At 41.3% G+C, this 24,322-nt stretch overlaps 1 protein-coding gene across 3 annotated transcripts in view; it reads left to right on the top strand.

Moving 5' to 3' along the window:
• Positions 1-24,322, top strand: part of CPNE4 (copine 4) — a 603,237-nt gene that overhangs the window by 239,515 nt on the left and 339,400 nt on the right. For all 3 annotated transcript variants that reach the window (XM_045037596.1, XM_019810707.2, XM_003992123.5), the window contains one exon: positions 7,283-7,463. In XM_045037596.1, coding sequence (XP_044893531.1) covers positions 7,283-7,463 — 181 coding nt within the window. The remainder of the gene's footprint in view (positions 1-7,282; positions 7,464-24,322) is intronic.

Consider the following 24,322-nt stretch of genomic DNA (forward strand, 5'->3'; position numbering starts at 1 on the left):
TTTTCCACATTATAAAACTGAGGTAGAGAGGATTCCAGTAATTTGCCCAGAGTCATACAAGTGAGTAATACTTGTATTAGCCTCAAATGCTCTCTCTAATGCTTCATCCACACTTTCATCCTCTATGCCTTTCTGAAGCTCCTTTGTGGGTATTTGATCTTAAGATAAACAACCCCTGGAACAGTTTGTCTCATTTCATAAATGCTGAATTTATATTCAAAAACCTTGCTACTCAAAGTGTGGTCCAAAAGCCAGTAAGATCAGTGACAGAATCAGAAGCAGAATCGGAGGCCCCACCACAGACTCTTGAAACAGGAACTATGTTTTAACAAGCTCCCCATGGTTTATGATCATGATTTATGATCCTGTTAAAGTCTGAAAAGTGCTGCTCCAGAATATGAACCCTTGGGCAGATGGACTGGCTTAGTGCTTGCCACCTAAGAGCAGATTTATTCTTTTTTTTTTTTTTAGGATTTTATTTTTAAGTAATCTTTACACCCAGTGTGGGGCTTGAACTTACAACCCTGAGATCAGGAATAGCATGCTCCACTGACTGAGGCAGCCAGGTGCCCCGAGTAGATTTATTCTTGATCTAAAAGTATACCAAGGAATATTGAATAGGAAATAAATTGATGAGTCCTAGTGGAGTAGCATCTGGTTTATCTTCAGCTGAGTGAATGAATGCCTGCTGCCTCCAGCATCCAGCACAGTGCCAGGCACGTAGCAGAAACCTCATGCATATTTCTTGAATCAAGATGGAAATGTTGTGCGATAGAGATATCCAGCACACCAGCCTTCCCTGGATGTGCTGTGACATTTAAAAAGGCCAAGTAATGCCAAAGCAAGCAGAACAGTGATTATGCACTTATTCTTAACACAGTTTTAAGACAAGCTCTGCTCAGTTGGTTCCCCTGTGAACTCAAGCTGATTCTCTTCCCTCTTGAGCTCTCTATTGTCTTGGCGTTATTTGCAACTCATTCAGAACCTAATTAAGTTTCAGGATCAGTTTGTCCTGTTAGAGAGTGTGGATATGCTGAAGTGGTGGTTTTTTTTTTTTTTCTTTTTAATATAACTTAAATTATCTGAGTGAAAGGACAATTATAATTTGCTTCTAAAATTGGCCAAAAGTCAGCTTTCATCAAAATAATTCTCAGCAGACATTAGTCTCTGTAAAACCAAGGTATTGTACGAAAGGCAACAAAGAGGATTTAAACAGGCCTCGGAAAATGTATTGATAATCTGGTCATATTAATCCTGTTCTCTAACAGAGTGTGAAATTAGTTGTTTACTTCACTTATCTGTGTCTGGAGGTAGCTGATCACTCGTTGACAGAGCCATATTTTGTGATCACCTTTCAGCAGTGAGCTTCTGCTGGGCCAAAGCCAAGCAATTCGACTTCACTGTCTATGTAGCACCTCCAAAGTCAAGGTCAGGACTATTGTTCTCTGGGCAGCCAGAGGAACTCATGAACTCCAGTATATCTGCTCAGGGCTTTCATTTGTGCATGGACATGAAGGTAAGCCAGGACGCTAGGTATAATTGTGAAAGGTTAGGAGTTTTATCTTCAGTATCTCTACATCTTACCTAAATGCTATCTTCCACTCCCCATCTGAATTGAAGGTTTGTATTGGTTTCGTCATCAGTCTACAAATATTATCAAGATGAACATTATTGGGGATACAGTAAACTGTAAGAATAGTTTCTGACCTAAAGGAGTATGTATATGTGTGTGTGTGTGTGTGTATATATATATATATATATATATATATATATATATATATACACACACACACACACACACACACACACACACACACACACACACCAGAGATGAACCAGTGAGGTGAAATAGACCCTGTTGATATTCTGCCCAGATCCCTTTATCAATTTAGTGGATCCATCCCCCAGTGGTGGTGAGTGTTGGCTGTTACTGGCTCACACCTGCCTCTTTTCTGAAGCATTGACTACTCTTAGCCAGTGGGGATAGGGACAAAAACTAATAGGTTATGCTTTCTCTACCCTGGCATGACTGACTTATATGGGATTATATAAGAGGCCAGACCTCTTTCCATGAGGTGGACAAACCCATGTTATAATCCATGCTAGAGAGCCCCCCATTGGAACCATGCTTCAGCGGTTGGACCTCTACTGAGGCTACTTCCTTGCTTCCTTCACTTCCTTTCTATCCTCTGCTCAGTTAATCAAGTACATCTGAATCCCTGTTTCAGTCTCTGCCTCTACGATGCCCAACTTAAGACTTGTAGGAAATTAATACTACCCATAAAACTGGTAGAACAAAAGGAGGAAACAGTATTACCAAAGTGCAGTGAGAGCTATAACCTTGGAGATAGAATTGCCTGACAGGACCAGGGTCATTCTGGGAATTTCCACTGCTAAGGAACAGGGTAGGAGTTAGGAAGAAATATTCTCTCCCTCCCTTCCCTGGGTCTACATCCCTTTAGTCAAACTCAAGAGGTGTCTTAAGTCTATATGTACTGCTGTCACAAAGCACCATAGACTTGGTGGCTTATGAACAACAGAAATTTATTTCTCACAGTTTTGGAGTCTGCAAGTTCAAGATCAGGGTGGGCTTCAAGAACAGCATGCAGGTGAGGGTTCTCTCCTACATCACATACTTCTCATTGTATCCTCATGTAGTGGAAGGGCCTAGGACACTCTGTGGGATCTCTTTTTTAAGAGCAATAATCTCATTCATAAGGGCTCCACTCTCATGACCTAATCATCCTAAAGTCCCCACCTACTAATACTATCACCTTTGGGGGTTAGGATTTCAATGTCTGAATTTGGGGAAGGGGGTGGGTGGACACAAACATTCAGGCCATATCAACAGGAAAGTAGCCAGCAATGAGCTGGCAGTCAATACAAGTCAGTGTCTGAGATCCCTAAGTAAGAGAAAAAGGGAGATGAATCAAAGAGGAAGGAAGAAATAGGTAATGACCAGCATAGCAGCCTTGGACAATCACAAACTTTTTTCTGTCCTTCATTCCAACCATCACATTGGCACCAGATTGATCTTTATCAAATGCTTATTACATCAGGTTCATTTTCTGAGCTTTAAATCCTCCAAGTGTTTCCCATTGCCTAAAGGAATGATCCATAAAATTTCTGGATCATGTACCCCATTGATTAAAAAAAATTTCTAACCATGTGCCCTGGTTCATTTGTGTATTCATTTGTAAACTATTTAATTTCCTATCAACTAATAAATAACTCTGAGTACTATGTAGGATATATCATTGATGATTATATGCATAAATTATGTATATATTTCAAGAAGATTTCTTAATAACTAAAAAAACTGTGGACAGTTTTTGGCACCTGCAACTGGATTGTTTTTTGATTTTTTAGAAAGAGAGAGCGCGCACGCAAGTACGGGAGAGGGGCAGAGGGAGTGAGAGAATCTTAAAAGGGATCCATGCTCAGCACGGAGCCCTGCTGAAGCTGATGCAGGGGTCAATCCCATGACCCTGGGATCATGACCTGAGCCAAAATTAAGAGTTGGATACTCAACCCACTGAGCCACGCGGGTGCCCCACATATTGTTACCATTGTTTTACTACCTGCCTTGTGAATGTATAAGAGTTACTGGTTAATGTATTTGAATCTTCAGACAAACTACTGATTTGGAAGGTAGCTGTATGAATGGGTGGAGAGTGCTATGCCCAGAAGGTGTGGGCTACAAAGACAGAATGCATTTAAGGTGGCTAGTAGAACTTTGATTTTAAAGTAACAGTGGGAATCCTAAAAGAGTTTCAGTTGGCAGTGGGAAAATGAATAATTTAATACTGAGAGCAGCCAGATTACAATAATAATAGCTCTACTTTTGGAGCACCTACTGTATACCTGGCATTATGCTAATCACTTTACATACATTATTTCATCTGCTTATCATAGCAACTCTTCAGAGTAGGTATTAAGTACCCTGCTCACGGTCACACACTTAGTTAGCAGAGAAGCCAGAATTTGAACCTGGAAGGAACTACATTTCTCCTTGATAGAATCTTTTTTTCCATTATACCTCATGATTAAGACTAGACATTAGAGAAGATGTCTCATTCTGTACAAAAAGCTTGTGTTCTATATAAAGGAGTCAGTGGGTCAAGAAAGTGGATGGATGAAAGGGGCTGATCTGAAAAGGCTATACACTCTATGATTCTAACTATATGGCATTCTGGGAAAAGGCAAAACTATGGAGACAGTAAAAAGATCAGTGGTTGCCAAGGGTTAGTGGGGAGGCAGGAATGGATAGAGAGAGCACGGAGGATTTTTAGGGCAGTGAAACTACTCTGTATGATACTATAATGGTAGGTCCATGCCATTATATATTTGTCTAAACCCATAGAATATGCAACATGAAGAGTGAACTCTAATGTCAGCTATGGACTCTGGATGATAATGATGAGGCAATGTAGGTTCCTCAGTTGTAACAGATACACTCTGGTGGGGCACTTTGAGGAGGAGGATACGCAGGTGGGGGAAGAGGGGATATAGGAAATCTTTGTACCTTCTTCTCAGTTTTGCTGTGAATCAAAAAATAAATTGTTCTGAAAAATGAATTATTTAAGAAAAATAAAATAAAACAAGAAAAAGAGAAAGAAAAGAGATGGACACAGGCATGAGTCTACAAGGATAGGGGCTGTTAGAAGAGATAATACCTCCTGGAGATAGGAAAGACCACTTAGAACAGCACAAGGGAAATGTGAATTCCAAGGAACGAGTTAATGCTTTGGGAAAAGCAGAATTCAGGAAGACATTGATTGAAATGAGCTATCTTTATCAAAAAGTTGATAAAGTGCTCACAACATACTTCCAACACTACCTGAACACAAAGCCATGTTCCAGTAGTCTATTCCTTCTTTTTTTTCCACTGTTTTTTTAAACTTGCATCTCATATATATATGCTCTGTTTTCTACGTTGCCTTAATAATTGGTCTACTCACAACGTGTAAAATTAGAGGGACAATTTATTAAGCTGTGCATTTATGATTTGTAAATTTCCTATACATGAGTAAAATTTACTTAAAAATAGAAGGAAAATATGATTCTGTATGGAGGTTGAAATAAATCAGGGATAGTGTATTCACTGATCCTTAATAGATTCAAGCATTCTCCAGCTAAAGGTATTACGAGTAGTAAAAACAGCTCTGGGCTAGGGGATAGAAAACTGGCATTTTGGCCCCAGTTCTGTGATTAGAATAACTGTGTGACATGGGTAAGGTGCCGGTTCTTTCTGAGCTTGAATTTTCTTATATGTAAAAAAGAATGTCCACAAATCCTTGTTAATGTTCAGTATGGTTGAACATAGAGCAACTCTTGTCCTCAAGCTGATCCCATAACAGATACTAAAACAGAACTGTAATTCTTCCCCAACTGTAAATTCTCCTTACCTGATATTTAAGAGTGGAGCTTGGAAAACATTTTCTAAAGAGGGCCAGATGGTAAATATCTTAGGCTTTGCAGGCCATGTAGTCTCTGTTGCAACTACTCAACTCTGCAGTTGCACTGAAAGCAACCACACACTATATGTAAATGAATGAGCTTGCCTGTGTTCCAATAAATCTTTATTTACTCAAATGGTCAAGCCACATTTGACGCAGAAGACTTAGTTTGTCCTTTCCTGTTCAAGGACATGACTTTGTGGCAGTCAATATACTTTCCCTTCAGTATATATAGGGGAAAACCAATGTTTGTAATAATTAGATAAATAGGGCACTGGAGAGTTGGAAGTGGAAGGAAGGAAGGAAGGAAGGAAGGAAGGAAGGAAGGAAAAGAAGAAAAGAAAAGAAAAGAAAAAAGAAAAGAAAAAAAGAAAGAAAGAAAAGAAAGAAAAAGAGAAAAGAACAGAACAATGGAGGGAGGCAGGAGAAGAGAGAGAAAATGAAAAAGAAGGAAGGAAGGAAAATGGAAGAAGGATGGAGGGCAAGAGTGGAGAACTTTGTAAAAGAGCATTGGGAGAGAAGATTGGGTGTATCTACCATGAGGGTGGGGCATTGTCAGATTGGAAAAGGCTTGGCTTTGGCATGGAGCTAGCAGCTAAGTTTGGAGAGACTAGCTGGGGCATGCACATGTGTGTGTGTGTGTGTGTGTGTGTGTGTGTGTGTGTGTCTGCGTGTGTTTGTGTGTGGTGTGTAACACTAAGGCACACTCATCACCTTGTGAAAGAGATGGCACGGTGTACTTGAACCTAGTATGGTGCCGGGTACCAAGGGGAAACTCACTGAATATTTGTGGAAAAGGGAAGGAGAGGAGGGATTGCCCTCATTTTATAGATGAAGAAATTCCAAGCCAGGGCCCTGACGCTGTGTGAGGTTGACAAAGTCTTTGCTGTTTTCCCAAGGAATCTGCAAGGAAACAGAATTCAAAGAGAAGGACATTGAATTTCACTCCTGAGAGAAGCTTCCAATATCTTCACAGGTCCAATCCTCCTCAGAGAAGGTGGAAAGTGTTGGTGGCTTCTGGGGGATTCCCGGTAGCCCGGGCCTCCATGAGGCCAAGTGTTACCATAAAGGTTATCCTGTGGAGATGGGAGAGGGGCCTGCAGTGCTTATATTGGCTCCTTTTGCCGTGAGTTCAGAATCAGAGGCTGTGCTATTCCTATCTCACAGTCTCCCTCTTACTTTCTTCCTTTTGATTCTGAATTCCGATGTGGCGGGTAAGAGGGATGAAAGCTGAGGAGAGACTTCTGCACTTGGAGCACAGAATCAGATTCTGGGCCTCTCTCCTGGAGCTGGCTGGCTATCTTGAGAAGATGGGCCAGGGTTTAGGAAAGGGAAATTTGGACTGTGTCTCAGGGAGGACGATATCCTCTCTGTGCCATCACGTAGAAGAAGAAGGAGACCTGGATTTTTAGGGAGTCTTAGAAACTTGGAATGTGATTAAATTGATTAGCCAGCAAATCTGTAAAATTTCACACAAGCCACGCACTTAATATAGAGGTGGATTACGGTTTGCACTAATTCATAAATTTTGTTTCACAAGCTAAAAATTTTGCTATGCAAATGTATGCAAATCATATAGAAAAATAACGTTGTTAGCCAAGTGTACCAGCACTTGTTGGGGTTTTTCTCTGTTTCTTTGGTTTTGTTTGTTTGTTTGTTTCATTGGAACTGTGCCACTGGGGTGAAAAGCAAGGTAATAAATACATTCAATATTAGAACTTGTGTATTGAACAAGATTCTGAAAGATGATTGGAAGGCTTTCTCCTTTAACAAATACTGTGGTGATTGGCATGTCTTTTTTCCTCTTTTTCTTCCTAAAACAGAATGAAGAAGATGAGCAACATTTATGAGTCGGCTGCCAATACACTGGGAATCTTTAACAGCCCCTGCCTGACCAAAGTTGAGCTGCGTGTGGCGTGCAAAGGCATTTCTGACAGAGATGCTCTTTCCAAACCAGACCCCTGTGTCATCCTCAAGATGCAATCCCACGGGCAGTGGTTTGAGGTAGGCATGTCCAAGGCAATGGACTGGAGGGTTGATTCAGAAATGTTTTTGCATTTCCTTTCTTCAGGTGGTTTATTTTGATGAGATAGAAAATTCTTGAAATGAATACAATCATATTTCTGCTTGCATTGTGATGCTTTGACGCGACTGCTTTAATGCTGTGGATATTTTGACATTTACCCTTAATCTTTATGTTCATTGTAGACTTAGTGACCCTTGGGGAAGAGCAGGGAGGAGTGCCTGACAGAAGCCACATGACATAACATTTATTTTTTGGAGCGAAAACTTAATATTAGCTACATTTTATTGGATACTCACCAAGGGTCAGGCACTGTTCCAAGTGCTTTATGTAAAAATAACTGATTTGGTCGTCACAACAATCCTGTGAGGAAACAGATGAGGAAACACAGAAAGGTTAAGGATGTGCCCAAGATCATTCAGCTTGTAAGTGGAAAATCTGATACTTACAACCAGGCTGCTGGGCTCCAGAGCCTGAGCTCTTTCTTGCTATTGTATACTGATGGTGGGTACCAGTGTGGTCTTTGGTGGTTTGTGTGGCAACACTGCAGGTTGAATTCTGCAGTTGGGTTTGTTAATTGATTTAAAAGTTGAAACAGTTTGGATGAGGACTCTTTTTTTTAATGTTTATTAATTTCTGAGGGGGGGAGGGAGGGAGAGAATGAGCAGGGGAGGAGCAGAGAGAGGGAGACAGAGGATCCTCAGAAGGGCTCCAACTCAGGAACCGTGAGATCATGACCTGAGCCAAAGTCAGATGCTTAACTGACTGAGCCACCCAGATGCCCCTAATGGGAGCTATTTTTTAAGTTCTATTTTGGTTTGGTTTTCCTTTTTTCTAAGTACCTGGTCTGAGGAAGCAATGTCTTTTTTTTTTTTAATTTTTTTAATGCTCTCTTATTTTTGAGAGAGAGACACACACACACAGTATGTGAGTGGGGGAGGGGCAGAGAGAGAGGGAGACACAGAATCTGAAGCAGGCTCCAGGCTCTGAGCTGTCAGTACAGAACCTGACACGGGGCTTGAACGCACAAACCATGTTTTAAGTTGCACACTTAACTGACTGAGCCACCCAGGCGCCCCTGAGTAAGCAATGTTTTAAAGATCTGGTGTGAGGTGAATAGTGGGATGGAGAGGAGGGGTGGGAGTTGGGGAGATACAGCAGAGGGAGCAGTAATTATCATCTCTAAGGGAACCAGGTACTCCGTGGATTTGGAGAAGGGGTTTGAAGCCATGCTGAGCAGAGCAGTGGTAGAGGTTACTATCACCTTTGGGTCCATTACAGCAAACTCCTCCAGTCTTCAGTACTTCTTCCAACTATTTGCAAATAGCTGGAAGATGCTGTTCCAGGAGGTAAAAGCTTCCATTCCACAGAAGAAAGAGGGCTCAAAAGCAGCCTGTTTGCTTATTCTTACATATGTGATAAAAGCCACTTCTCTGAAGGAGAGGTTTGGTCGGGGTGAGTGAGCACATGGAATTCAGGTGGAGGCATCTTGCCTGGAGGAATGCAGGACAGATGAGCAGTCTGGGGGTCTTGGACTTAAGACTTCTCCAGTGCTTATACTGTAAACGTAAAACAGCGTTCATAGGTCTCTTAATGTGTAATGTGTTTTTTTCCCTTCTAAATAGTCTCATTGACTCTGTTGATGGGTTTTATGGTTTTTAACTGTTTATTTAACAAAATGAAATGGCAGCCTGCATTAGGGAAAACATTACTCTTTGAAAATGAGAGGAAAGAAATTAGAAAGAAATTCATCTCCTAATGCCCCCTTTGCATAAGACAACTATTATTTGTATATATGTCTTTTCCTTCTGGCATTCATATTCTTACATGATTCTTATGCATGTAAAATTTTCTTTCCTCATTTTATTACCTAGTAGTATATATTTTTCTATATTGCTGTAATATTAATCATTACAATTTTTAAAGTTGCATAATATCCCATCACATGAATTTATTTACTAATTTTCCTGTTTTTTTCCACTTTGAAGTTGCTTCCAAAAATACCCTATTTTAAACTGCAATGAGTATCTTTGTGCATAATGCTGTTCCCTACTTTTCCATGAGTTCCTAGGAGAGATTGTCCAAGTGGAACTACTGGTACAAAGATAGGAAACTTTGGGGGCTATGATACGTATTGCCACATTGCTTTTCCAGAGTGCTGTATTATAGTGTTACTCAAAGTATGGTCTGCACACAGCTACCAGCTCACAAACTCTGTTACCAGTGCGCAGATAAGAAACTTGTGCCACAGTGTAAATTGATTCCCTGCTTCCTTCATCTAAACAGTCTTACTCTTTAAAAACAATAATGTCAGCTGATCTTCCAGCATACAGAGCGATAGGCTGATTTATAATCTGGCACTTTGAGAAACACTTCTGTAATCTAGTTTATACTCTTAACAGTATGCATTCAGGATACAGTCAGAACAACAGAGCCCATGCTAGGTAGCTAATAAAGGATTTAATTCAGGTACCTAGTAATAACGGAGTTGGAAATGCTGAGAAACTAAATAGGGACAGTGAGGGAATGCAGGCATCGATGACAGGAACCTGTTACTTTGCTTAGGGTGGGGCAGTAGTGTGCAGAGGCCATCTTGTATAGGTTTGTGAAAGCTGACTCTTACGTATTCGGAAACTTTGCACGCAGTTGTGGTGTTGGTATTTAGACCACAAACTTGGCAGATATTTCAGATCAGGGCTCGACTCCCACTCAGAGCCATTTGGTAAACGTTTATCAGCACACCACTGGGCCAGAGGGGCCAGAGGGAGAGGTGGGAGTACTGGAAACAAACAGCTATCTAGCAGAAGCTGGATCCATGGAAGGAAGACCTGTCTGGTGGGAGCCAGGAAGATAGAGGAGATGTGGATAGTGCTGGAAATGCTGCCTGAAAGGGAGGTGAGGGTACCCTGGTATCTGCCTGCCTTTTGCTCTCATGTATCTCCCTGTGCCTTCCACTGACCAAACCTTGATAGAAGCCCATTGACAAGGTTTGCAGGGAAAGAGTACAGAGTGCACTTGAGAGCAAAGATGTACATGGCCAGCACATAAACCTTTGACAACTCACAGTAACTTGGATCATCATTCCCTGTCTCATCAAGTAATGCGTGTTTGTTTAACGCTAACACCTACCTTTCAGTACAAATTCAGCAAATTCTAGGAGTTAGAAGCACACCTTTGCTACAAGTTAAAAGCATCTGACAATCCATTTAAACCATGTAGCGACTACTATCCTTGCTTAGTGAAAGCTAGCAAACATGGACACTGGGATAAGATTTATTGATGCATTTACCTGTGTCTACCCCCTACAATACATCTGGATTTGCAGAGAGATTTCCATGTACACTGTTAGAGAACTGAGAGAAATCCTTGCAGAATAGAATTCATGCTGGCTGTGTGCACGTCTTTTTTTTGTGGGGAAATCTGGTAATTGATTAAGTGGAGAAAAAAACAAAGAGGCTAAGCTGATTTGCATAATGAAGAGATTGTTGGGGGGATGTGACAAGGTGAGAGAGAGAGAAAAGCAAGGGGAGCATATCTTTCTGAGGGAATTTTAAAGTTTGGCTAAGGGGCGCCGGGTGGTTCAGTTGGTTGAGCAGTTGACTTCAGCTCAGGTCATGATCTCGTGGTTCATGGGTTTGAGCCCCAGGTCAGGCTCTGTGCTGACAGCTCAGAGCCTAGAGCCTGCTTCCGTTCTGTATCTCCCCCTTTCTACCCCTCCCCTGCTTGTGCTCTGTCTCTCTCTAAAATAAATAAACATTAAAAAATTAAAAAAAAAATAAAGTTTGACTAAAGAGGCTCTCCAGTCAGCACTGTCCACTGGAACTTGCTGCAGTGATAGAAATGTTCCCCATCTGTTGTGTCAGACAAGGTAGTCATTACCACATGTGGCTACGAGCACCTGAAAGGTGGATAGTGCAACTGAAGAACTAAAATTTTAAAATATTTAATTTTAATTAATTTAAGAGTAATTGTAAGTAGTATGGTTCCAGAGTCTTTTGGTGTGCTAGAGAATTTGGCTGGGTGGGTGGGGAAGAGGAGAGTTTGTAAAAATGTTAGAGTAGGCTCTTAATTTTACGACTTCACTGGGTTTGGGGAGATGTAACTAGAGTTTTGACATTTCTTTCTTATTGTGATTGCTGGCCTCTGCTTTTCATAATGGAACTGCAGCAGGGAAAGGGCCCCGTTTTGCCCTGGTTCACAGCTCAGGTTACTACTGCAGTAGTTAGAACTGCTTTCAGATGGCCTTCCCATATGGAAGCCAACTGTTTGCTCTTTTAATATGCTGTAGCTTGTTAGCCCTGGAAAAAGAACATTGGCCTCTAAAGTGATCATGACACTGTAAACCTGATTTTTAGACTCAAAAAGACCTACAGTCTGACCTCCTGTGCTGTTAATAGTATTAAGGGTCAATGAGGATAAATCCATGTCTTTGAAATATTGGAAATCAATTGTACTGAAATGCACAAGAGACGGTTGCTCTTTGCAGATGCACGGAGTTTGGAATGAACATCTGAGGACTGAGAAAAGAGAGAGGATGCTTTTGTTCCCTCCCAGAATATGGAGATGGGATGGTATTCTTGTTGGGTGAAACTTTTGGCAAATCTTCAATGGCCATGATTATAAGTGTTAGAAAAGAAGGAAAAAAAAAAATACTTGTTAGTTGGATGTACATTCCAAACTGAGAATTTCCGAGTTACCATTTAATTTCCCTAACTTAGAATCATACTCATTAAAAAAAAAAATCCTCCCTGCACTCACACCTAGCCATATGGGGCAACAGTATATGGTACAGTTCAGTGTAATGATATTTAGACCATATTCCATTATCCAATGAAGAGTGGAAATAATTTCCTCCTGCCTTCTGGTGAGTACTGATGTGTTCACTAACTTTTGGAACCAGGCAACATATCCAAGTGGGAAAAATTAATACTTCTCAGGGATTCAAAAGACAAGTGCCCTTGTGAACTAAAGACTTGTATTCAGTTTCCTAGAGCATATGCTGTATCCCTTGGGTACACTGGATATTCTCCATGAAGCAGAGCTAAGCCCGCAGTGCCATGGCCCTTGGCAGAAATCCTGTAAGTGGCATGTACTTGTCCTTATTGGAAAAAGCCAAATTATTCCCACATTGCCAGGATGTTGCTCTAATCACCTTTAATTCCATTTTTACATTTAATTTTAATACACAGTGTTTGAGTTTCTCTATAGGAAGCTCTAAGTAATTCTGAGAACTAATTACCCTTGGATCAATTCCATTATGAAAACATGTTATGAATCATGTGCTTTGGTGGATTGTTGATAATAATAATAATTGTTAGTAGCAATTAGTGTGGTTATCTAATAATTATCAGTGCACCCTGATGCAAGATTATTATTGTTTATAATAATATATCCATATAGCACTTTATATTCACGAACGCCATCTACTTACATTATTTCATTTGCTTCTTATAATAGCCTCATGAGAAGGTGTTACAGACATTGAAATTCTAGTACGTATTGGGTATCATGATAGAACCTGGTTTGTATCCTCAAAGACCTCAGAGTCTAGTAGAAGAACTCTGTCTTAGAGAGGGAGGGCTGGAGGCTAGGAAGATTATGTGACTTTGAGGAAGAGGGCTCAAAACAAGGTCCGGACTTAAATTAACTCTTCCTTCCCCTGAATGTGCAGTGGGTAGATGTTTTACGGCATCTCAGCCTATCTATAACCAGTGTGGTGGGTGGACCTACGCTTGTGGTTCTTAAGATTGCAAGATGTCTTTCAGCAATAACCATCAGGGAGCTTTGAAAAAATAAAGGTTTGTTGCTTACAGGACCTGGAAATTAGATAGAACACCTGGGGCTACTCAGCAAGGTCTTGGGTAGGATGAGAGAGAGGGAGTGTGCACATGAGCCTGGGGTTCTGTTTTTATTGGGGTTGAGCATGGGGGCCTAGGGTTTTGCAGGCCCACTCTTTGTTGATGAATTTAAAACGTAAGAGGAAATTCAAAGTGCAGGAAGAGAAAAAAACAAGGGGACCAAATGGTCACTATTCAAAATCAATCAAGGTTTCTAAAACAAAAGAGCATCAGTGTGGGGAGGTGGCCTGGCTCTTTAGGAAGTCCGTGGCTGCCTGTGTGTTTATTTGAGATAGTCCTCTTTGAAGTGGATACTTCTTTGAAAGCCTGAACAGGGGAAGCTTAAATCAGGTACCAGCTTTGCAAAACAGAAAAAACATGTCAGGGCTTAGGCTACAGTAGACCATCTCAAGGGTGCATAGGTTACCTTTATGTGGGATGGGGATAAAAATAAATCACTCTTCCACCTCTCCGTACTTTCTGTCCTCTCTCCCCACTTCCTATCCATCCAGATGTCGGGTGTGTTTGCCGTATGGTCTTGCATCCCTGCTAGCAGGCAGCACCGAAGGGGAAATATGAGTCTGTGGTGGTGGTGGTGGGGGGGCTTGCCCCCTCCCAAATAAATGGGATGTGAATTTTTTCAGCAATTCCCTTTTGGTTAGAGGGCTCATGGAAGAATTCCATAGAACAAGACCCATTTGTGCTCGGGACAGTAGTGAGCCATCACCCGTTTGTGTCTGAGCCAGGAAGGTGAAGCCCTAAGTAGCAGCTTTGCATGTAACCTGTAACAGAGATCATCAATTTTCCTTTACTCCAGAGTGCTAAAATTTTGTGAAAATAGGTCAGGCAACATGAACACTTGGGTGATGATAAAATAAAGTAACCATCTATATGTGTTGACACCAGCTTGGAATTAGTCCTTTTACATATATTCTTTCTAATCCTCACAACTACCCTGCAAGTGAGACTTTACTAACCAGGTAAGGGAACTGAGGCTGGGCAGTCTTAACAAATCACCTGAGGCCACACAGCTAATAAACAGGAAACCTGGAATCTGGTTGATTCCAAAATCTATATTCTTTTCACCTTAACCTGGGATTACGACTTGAAGCTCAAGGCCTCTGTCCCCCACATAATTTTGTTCGGCCTTCATGGTGTTCAAGCAGGTCTGCACTGGTTGACAATACTTAAAGATCAGGAGTTTTATTTTCTCATAAAACTCCAGATTTCTGGTTTCTTTAGAATAACCAGAAAAACTAGCAACATGGAATCTTTAATTTTTTTTAATGCTTATTTATTTTTGAGAGAGAGACAGAGTGTGAGTAGGGTAGGGGCAGAGAGAGAGGGAAACACAGAATCCGAAGCAGGCTTCAGGCTCTGAGCTGTCAGCACAGACCCCGATGTGGGCCTTGAACCTACAAACCACGAGATCATGACCTGAGCTGAATCTGAACGCTTAACTGACTGAGCCACCCAGACGACCTTGGAAACTTTAATCTGTGTGCAACAATGAGCTGAACGTGGGTAGCGGCTGCCTGTATCCAGAGTCTGAGTCTGCCCTCCTGCATCCTGCTAGCCAGCCTGTCCCATCATTTGCCCTCCTAGCCTGGCCCCTGGGGGTATTTGAGTTTAGACTATACTCCTGTACCTGCCTGGGCTGGGTCTCTCAAACATAGTTAACCTCTCAGTTGTGGACACAGACAAGAGCTGAAAAAATGAAGATTAAGTCAATTAAAGCATTCCCTCTGGATATCACAAACAACCTCCTTTCTTGAAAGATTTTCTGTTCACACTTTGCTGACTTGTAGCGTTTTGGTGGCTGACACCTAGCATGACAGATGATAAAAAACAACAGTTTTCTTCGGTTGTTCACAAAGTTTTCACTCCAGTTTCGCCTCAGACTCCCACTCGGGAAAACTTTGATGTTGTTTTCTACCCCCCCTTAACAAGTCCTTAATAAGAATAATTTCTTTCCTCTAAAAAGGTGATGTTAGAAATCTTACCCCAAGCACTGAACAGAAAACAAAATGAAATATTAGAACCAGAAAATGTTTCCTCCTTGCTGCCTGAGGTCACTTCCCTTTGACCAGAGCCTGCAGTTGCCTGCTGTAAGTGATGCACTTGGGTGAAAAGAGAGAAGAAAAATGCATTGCATAGGATGCGACTGAGTGGCTTTCTTATCACTGAAATCTCAAAATTGTCAATGTCATGGTGTCTGAGAGCGGAATTGCACAAGATGGAAATTTGGGGCTGCAAATGAGGGAAAAACAATTTGAACTGAAATCCTGTGTTGACTATTAATTAATTAACTCTCGTGTGTCTCAGAGAGGATTTATCAGTTGCAAGAATAATGTCTGTCCTCCTGCAGCGAGGAAAGCACCGTGCCATGGGCTTCATTGCCCCCTTAGCTTGTAGAACTGGCAAGCCACAGTTGAACATCTAGACTGAGCCATTGGTTACCATGGCTTTTTATAATGTGCCTTGAGTCTCATGATGAGTATTTGAAAGATGGAATTATAGTTCAGGGAAAGAGATTCTGGAAGCGTTTATGATTTAGAGCCCTCTGCCTCTAGCTTAAACAACCTTCACCCTCTCCAGGAAGATGTTTTCAACATACTTCCTGGGTTCCTGTTTTAATGTTTAAACTAGACTCACTACTGATAATCGTGTCCTTAAGAAAATCATCTTTCTTTTGTAATTTCAATCCATTTAATATTTTTAAAATTAATTGTAATGGTGGTTTATTAATGATGATACCTTGGGGTGCCTGGGTGGCTCAGTCAGTTAAGCATCTGACTTCGGCTCAGGTCATGATCTCAAGGCTCGTGAGGTCAAGCCCATTGTCAGGCGCTTTGCTGATAGCTCAAAGCCTGGAGTCTGTTTTGGATTCTGTGTTTCTCTCTCTACCCCTCCCCCACTTGCACTCTGCCTCTCTCTCTCTCAAAAATAAACAAACATTAAAAATTATTAATGATGATACCTTGAAATATGTTGAGAGTGGTTATACAGTATATCAGGTAATCTCCTAAGCACTGTATATGTGTCATCATATTTAATTAGTAAAACAACCTTATAATTTGGACTCCATATATACTTTATATAGAGGCACAGAAGAGTTAAGTAATTTGCTTAAGGGGAGCACAAGTAGTAAGTAGAGGAGTCATGACAGATTGAACCCAGACTGTCTGTCTCTAGAAACTACGCTGCCACTATCCTTCACTGCCCTCCCCTGAGAAAAATGAGTACCATTCAGTGTCTGAGTGTCCGCCATGTGCCATGGGCTAAATCTTCACATGCATTTTCTACGACCCTCATGACAGTATTACAAGATAGAGACTGTGCTTACCCATTTCACAGGTGAGAAAACTAACACAGAGAAAAGTGCATGTCCAAGGTCACAAGACTAGGAAGAAGTGGTGATGGGATTTGAACCCAGAGCGTTGTGTCTCCAGTGCCCATGTTGTCTCCATGACTCTGTGTCTCTCCCATCCTGGCCTCTGTGGAGGTAGAGTAACCCCATATAATGCTACTAATCCTTAAGATGAACATGTTTTCCTCTCCTCAGAGAATCCATTAACTCATTTAAAACTGTTTGCATTTATTTTTTTTAACAGAAATTAGATTTGCTTTGGTACATACCTGAAACATCCTTGTAATCCCCTAATTTGTACAACTTTATCCTGACTTCCTAAAGGTTCCCCAAGGTGCATGGCATAGGGGCTCTGAGCTCAGGCTATGGGGCCAGACTACCTAGAATGAAGTCCTACCCCAGCCATTGTTAGCTGTACCAATGGGCAAATTAGCCAAACCTTTCTGTGCCTCAGTCTCCTCACCTATAAAATAGATATCATAATGGTACCTGCTACCATTATGAGGATTCAATGACTTGATGCCTGTTGAATGCTTATAAGTGTCATTGATACAACAGAGTCAGTGACCAATAACTGCTATGATTAAGGAACATTTGTCATTTTTCAAGAATTGTTTTCTAAAGAAAGATGTGCTGGTTGGTCCTCAAGTGTTCTGACAATTGATGCCCTGTGGCTAGAGGCTGAGCAGTAGAGACATATCAAGAGGTCATTGGAGAAGTAAATTCTGGGACACTAAAGCTGTGACTGTTTTATTCACTTTGCATCCCTAGTGCCTACCACAATGCCTGACACAAGAGATGCTTGTAATTCTGTAGTTAGATGGATTTCATTTCCATGGTCCATTTCCCCATGTTCACCTCCAAAGACCCTTGGATTTTTGAGGACTGTCCTGTTCTCATTCAGGAGAATGAGAACTTAGCTAATTAGAACTCACTTACATCACTAGGCTTATCCCTTTTACATGAAGGTAGGATTATTGGTGCCCGAGGCAAAAAGTTTGATTTGAAGGGATTTTCTTTATGTGTTTGTGTGTAAACTATTCAGGCAGTATTGTAACTATGTTGAATGAAGTCATGAGATGATATTGGAAGGACATTTCCTACCACTCAGGGATAAGGAGTATGGAGCCCTTTGTTACCAGGCTCTGTTAGCCTCTGTTTCCTTCCTTACATCCTTTTGGCTTTAAACTTCTTTGTGCTCCCCTTCTTTTCCTCTCTCCCTTTTTCTTCTTCCTCTGGGGAGAGTGAAACAGAGACAGGCAAGGAGAGCTATAGCTACAGTTAGTGTTGGAGACTGGGGTCTCCCTGTGTCTTCTCTCTTCCACCCTAGGCGCCATCTGGACTTATCCTCCTGGATGACTTATCCTCCTCCTGGATCTCTCGCTGAGACAATATGGGAAACAGTAAATTATTTGCTGAAAACACAACTTCCTTCCACCTAGTTTTCTCCTCTGTCTGCTTCAGAAGCAACTGAGTATAGAGGAAGTAGCAAGTTTTTCTTGTTGGCTCTTAGGGATTAAATGTTTTTTTTTAAGGCATTTTATTTTTTTAAGTTTATGTATTCATTTTAAGAGAGAGAGAGAGTGAGCACACGCGCAAGAGCAGGGCAGTGGCAGAGAGAGAGGGAGAGGGAGAGAGAGAGAGAGAGAGAAAGAGAGAGAGAGCATGCAAGCAGGGCAGGGGTAGAGAGAGAAGGAGAGAGAGAGAATCCCGAGCAAGCTCTGCACTATCAGTATGGAGCCCTACACGAGCTCGAATCCATGAACCGTGGGATCAAGACCTGAGCCGAAACCAAGAGTTGGATGCTTAATTGACTGAGCCACCCAGGCACTCCTTAAATGGGCTTTTTTTTTTTAAGCCATGGAAATCCCTGGAATGAGAGTGAAGTTCTTCAGTGTCTTTATTTGAACCTTAGGACACGAAATATTCTCAACTTCCCCATTCTGAGTCACTGCAGCGTTTGTTTTGAAGACTTGTAAATAGTGTTCTGGGGGTGGGGGTGGGGAACCTAGCTACTTTGGAAGTACTGCAAACATTTGTTTGAAATATAAATTTAATTTTTTGCTTCTCAATTTTGAGTGAGGCAATTTGCATATGAAATCCAACCAAAAACATCCATTTTAGATGTTTTGTTGGATGAGTTTTCACAAATATATATACACACTTGGGTAGCCACCATCCCAATCAAGATATAGAACATTTCCTAGAATATGTGCTAATATTTAGAATACATAACAGGAAACAACAAAGATAAATTTCAACACATCAGAAACCACTAACTCTCAGATTATGTTCCCATTGATTGACATGTACTAAGTGACAGAAATTTCAGCTTATAGAGCAATCTTATACTAATGAAATATCATCTTTAACTGTTAAATATATTGGGGCTCTGTGTAAGATTTTTGTTGAAAAGAGGAAAAGATGGCTCCATAGCTAAGGAGCATTTGAAAAGTCAGAGAAAGAGACCATAAGAAGAAAAATAGACCCAGAGCTGGTTTAGCTCAGAATCAAACTAAATTATTTATAGTGTGACTCACCAGGCTTCAGATCATCCTGAAATCCCCATTGCTGACAACTTAGGAAGCTGCCAGAGCAGGCAGGCTTGATCTAAAGTCAGTTTGGAAACATGACTGAGGTCTAGCACAAGTTAACTGGGTGACCCTAGAAAGTCACCCAACATCTCTGAGCCTCTCCTGCTGCTTTGTGTCTAAATGGTTGTTATCAACATTAAAGGAGTGGCTGGCAGGACGTGAAGTGGCTGACATTGTAGACCCTGGACTCAGACCGCTTGAGTTATCTGTGTAACCTTAAGCAAACGCCTCAACTTCCCTGGGCCTGTGATTTCAACATCTATAAAATGGAGATAATAAAACAAACAAAACAAAGCAAAACAACCCTATTCCATGAGTTTATCATAAAGATGAAATGAGATGATGCTTAAGAATTGCTTAATATAGTACCTGGGTCATAGTAAGTGCTTAATAAACATGAAAGGAGATAATGTGTGCAAAACTAACGAGGTTAGCACACAACTTAGCGCTCAGGATATGGAGGATATTATCAGGTAATATTCACTTCGAGGTGTGTTTAATGCCAGTGACAAGTTTTTGGTCTGCCACTCAGCCCTACAAGAAGTCTTGGTCCCATTTGTCTGTGTAAAATCAGAGAACTTTCGGTGAGAAAGTTGAACAAGTCTTTAAGTTTCTGCCAAGTCTCTGACTAACCACTTTGATCGATTGGTTTTGGCTCTCCTGGTCAGGAATTATCTGAGCCTCCTCATCCCCTGCATTCTCTGCATTTTGAGGAAGATGAATAGACTTGGAGCAACTTCATTCCGCTTGTCCATGTTCTCTAATCTGTGGATGGGAATCAGAGAGGCCGTGCTGATAACCTTACCTTTCCATCTTTGCTTCTGTGCCAACACCAGCCCCCACGATTTGGCAGTCTCAGAGAAAAAGTGACAAGAAAAATGTTCCCTTCTGGAAACTCCAGATGTTCTCGGGGTCAGTTTATAGGCTAATTAAATATTTTATCTTGATTCAAGCTCAGAAATGTTCAACTCTCTATCTTGGCTAGTCAAACACTTGGTATTTCAATAACTTCCTTTCATATGAGAATTTAGTCTTAGATATTTTCTTCTTGAATGTGAAGACTAGTTCTTGTTGAAAGATTACAGTTTTGGAACTGTGTGTTGAAGTAAGCAATTCAGATACCTTTTTAACCTCCTTTTCGTGAATTCTAGCCTTTTCAAAACGGCTTCTGAGAAATGGATTTATGGTAGGGGAACCAATTTAAACCTGCCACTGTTGAAGATTTGCTTCAGCCGGTTTGTTCTAATTACTACTCTTGCATAACAATCAGCCCAAAATTTAATATCTTTTTTTTTAATGTTTATTTATTTTTGAAAGAGAGAGACAGAGCATGAGTGGGGGACGGGCAGAGGGAGAGGAGACTGACTCAGAATCCAAAGCAGGCGCCAGGCTCTGAGCTGTCAGCACAGAGCCTTATGCAGAGCTTGAACCCACAAACCTCAAGATCATGACCTGAGCCAAAGTCAGATGCTTAACTGACTGAGCCACCCGGGTACCCCCTGCCCCCAAATTTAGTATCTTAAAGCAACCATTTTATTAATTTCCTGGATTCTTTGCATTGAGACCCCAGACAGGGCATAGTAGGGATTGCTTATCCCTGTTCCACAATGTGCAGGGCCTCAGCGGGGAAGCCTGGAAGGCTAGCAGTGACTAAGTCTGGGGTTTCAAGTCATCTGAAAGTGTCTTCACTCTCATGGAAGACTAGAACTCCTGATTAGAGTATCTGCGTGTGGCCTTCCATGCATGGGCAGCCTCTGGCCAAGGACACAGACCCATCCTTTTAATTGGAAGAGTGTTGAATGTTTGCCACATAGTTTAAAAATCTATATCTGGGGGCGCCTGGGTGGCGCAGTCGGTTAAGCGTCCGACTTCAGCCAGGTCACGATCTCGCGGTCCGTGAGTTCGAGCCCCGCGTCGGGCTCTGGGCTGATGGCTCGGAGCCTGGAGCCTGTTTCTGATTCTGTGTCTCCCTCTCTCTCTGCCCCTCCCCCGTTCATGCTCTGTCTCTCTCTGTCCCAAAAATAAAATAAACGTTGAAAAAAAAAAATTAAAAAAAAATCTATATCTGGAAATTTTAATGAACTAAGGAGCCCCATCTTATTATCACATGATCCTATGATTACCCTACAGGGTGTAGTTGGGGGAATGTGGGCATATTTGTAATCTTAATTCCCATTTAGGATACTGTCTTAGAGGTTTAAAAGATGCAAATATAGAACTTGTAAAAGGAGAGACTTTGCTCTGAGTGTTGAAAATAGGAAATGCAGAGCCTCAAGAAGTGCAACAGAAAGTGTAAGTTGAAATCTTTCCCTTGGTTTTAAACCTCAATTTAAAGAATAATGTGTCTATATGTGTCCACCGGTAGATAGAAGAAAGAAGAAAGAAGAAGAAGAAGAAAAAGCAGGAGGAGGAGGAGGAAATAAGAGTAACTGGTATCTACATAGCCCTTTCGCATTTTCTTTCAATGACTCCTCACAACAGTCTATTTAAATTCAGCACTGCTAGGGGCACCTGGGTGGGTCAGTCGGTTAAGAAGTCTGACTTCGGCTCAGGTCATGATCTCACGGTCCGTGAGTTCAAGCCCCACGTCAGGCTCTGTGCTGACGGCTCAGGGCCTGGAGCCTGTTGCGGATTCTGTGTCTCCCTCTCTCTGACCCTCCCCCATTCATGCTCTGTCTCTCTCTCTCTGTCTCAAAAATAAATAAACATTTAAAAAAATTAAAAAAAAAATAAATTCAGCACTGCTATATTCATTGCCAATTCACAGATGAGAGAACTGAAAGTCAGGGATCTTGTACCGATATTTCCAAGATTATATGGTCAGTACGTGTGGAATGTGCTCTCTAAAATCGTCTGACTTCAAATTTTGGATCCTTTGGTTATACCATGAGCCTTCTCCCACTGGCACCCATTATTCCTGCCCCCTCCAGAGAAGCCACTGCACCCATGGGTGAGGGCACCACCCTCACATAACTGTCCATGTTTTTGCTTACTCTCCATGTTTTTGCTTACTTGATCCTTCTCTTGTCCACTCCCTACCTGCCACCTTGAAATTTGCCCAACTGCATTTTCCAATCCTAATAAGTATTTTCCACAAAGATTCATTGGCAAGAGAGAAGTTTGTCCTATGAGTACCTAATCTATTGTAGGTAGTAGAAAGTGCTATGAAGAAAAGGAAGCAGGGATGGGAGTAGGGAGTGATGGGGTGGAGACCAGTTTAAAAATCGTGGTTAGAGAGGGCTTATCTGAGGAAGCAACATTTGCACAGGAACTTGAATGGGGAAGGGAGTGAGCCATCTGGATACAGGGAAAGAGTGTTCTAACAGAAAGATGAGCAGAGGCCATGACACAGACATTTACTCGGCCTATTTAAGCCAAAGGAGGGAGGCAAGAAGGCTAGAGAGCAGTGGGATACGAAGACAAGGGAGAGATATGATGCAGGAGAGGCAGCTAGGGGCCAGAATGTATAGGACCTGATAAACCATGGTAGGGATCCTGGATTTGTACTCTAAATGTGATGGGGGAGGGGGGTGCACAGAATTGGAAGTGCAGGGAAGTGATTTACATTTTAAGACATAACACTGTTTGCTCTGCCAGACAATGTACAGAGACAAGAGCAGATGCTGAAGAAGACTCAGGAGCTACTGTATTTGTCCAAGTGAGAGATGTAACAGTTTGGATCAGGTGGTAACCATGGAGAAGATGAGAAGTGATTGGAAATGAGATGTGTTTTAAAAGTAGACTGTATAAAATTTGCTGATGGATTGCAAATAGGGTATGAGAAAAAGAGATCAAGAGTGATTCCAAAGGTTTGAGCCACTGGGTCAGTTATGATGGATAATACTGGGGGAAGAGCAGATTGTGTCAATAATCCTGCAATGAACATGCTTCTAATTGTGAGAGGCAGTGTAATGTACTGGTATGGTGTGATCCTGTTAAAAACAGTCTATATTTTAATCCTAGCCCCTTTATTTACCAATTATAAGATCTTGCACAGGTCAGTTTCCTCCATTTTCTCATCTATATAATGGGGACAATAAAAGTACCTACATTGTAGGGTTGTTTGGGGATTTAACACATAACGGTGCCTAGCACTTAGAATTACCTAATTGATGGGGCACCTGGGTGGCTCAGTCGATTAAGCGTCTGGCTTTGGCTCAGGTCGTGATCTTGCAGTTCATAGGTTCAAGCCCTGCATCGGTCTCTGTGCTGAGAGCCTGGAGCCTGCTTCAGATTCTGTGTCGCCTTCTCTCTCTGCCCCTCTGCTACTTGTGCTCTGTCTCTGTCTCTCTGAAAAATAAATAAACATTTAAAAAATTTAGAATTACCTAACTGATAGCCATCAATGTTATTATTAATTTAATTCTGTGAACACTTATGATTGTTTTGTTAGGGGAAGTGTTGGGTCAAAGGATATACACATATTTTAAGCTTACCCATTTACCTATTTGGAATAATCATACCAAATATGTCCCTACCAGCACACTGTGAGATGCAAAGGAGGCAATTCTTTAAAAAAATATTTTAAATAGTTAGATTGTAATGTATAGACTCCTGGGACCTTTTTCATCCTCTCTTGCCCCAATCATAGAATGAGTATTTCCTTGGTTTGGCATCATTTGAGCTCCTTAAGTGAGTCTAATCATACTTCTGTCCTCCTTCCAAAATTATCTTCATATTAATATGCATAGTAGTTATTACTGTAATATAACACAACTGATATAATAATAAAATACTAACATAATTAAAACAATTATTAACATTTTTTTACTGTACAGAGTGTGTGTGTGTGTGTGTGTGTGTGTGTGTGTGTGTGTGTGTGTGAGAGAGAGAGAGAGAGAGAGAGAGAAAGTTTGCAAGAGAGTGAGAATGTGCATGAGAGAGATGTGGGTTGCATATGTGTGTGTATCAGAACTGAAGAATGAATCCAAACATCTCCAGGTTGTCACCTTTAATTCTGAATGATCACTGCAGTTGATTCTGTGCTTTATTTAAAGAGAGGAAGAGAAATTGATTTAATAGCCTGTCACATTATACAA

The sequence above is a fragment of the Felis catus genome, chromosome C2 (assembly GCF_018350175.1).
Source record: "Felis catus isolate Fca126 chromosome C2, F.catus_Fca126_mat1.0, whole genome shotgun sequence".
In the NCBI taxonomy this organism is placed as follows: domain Eukaryota; kingdom Metazoa; phylum Chordata; class Mammalia; order Carnivora; family Felidae; genus Felis; species Felis catus.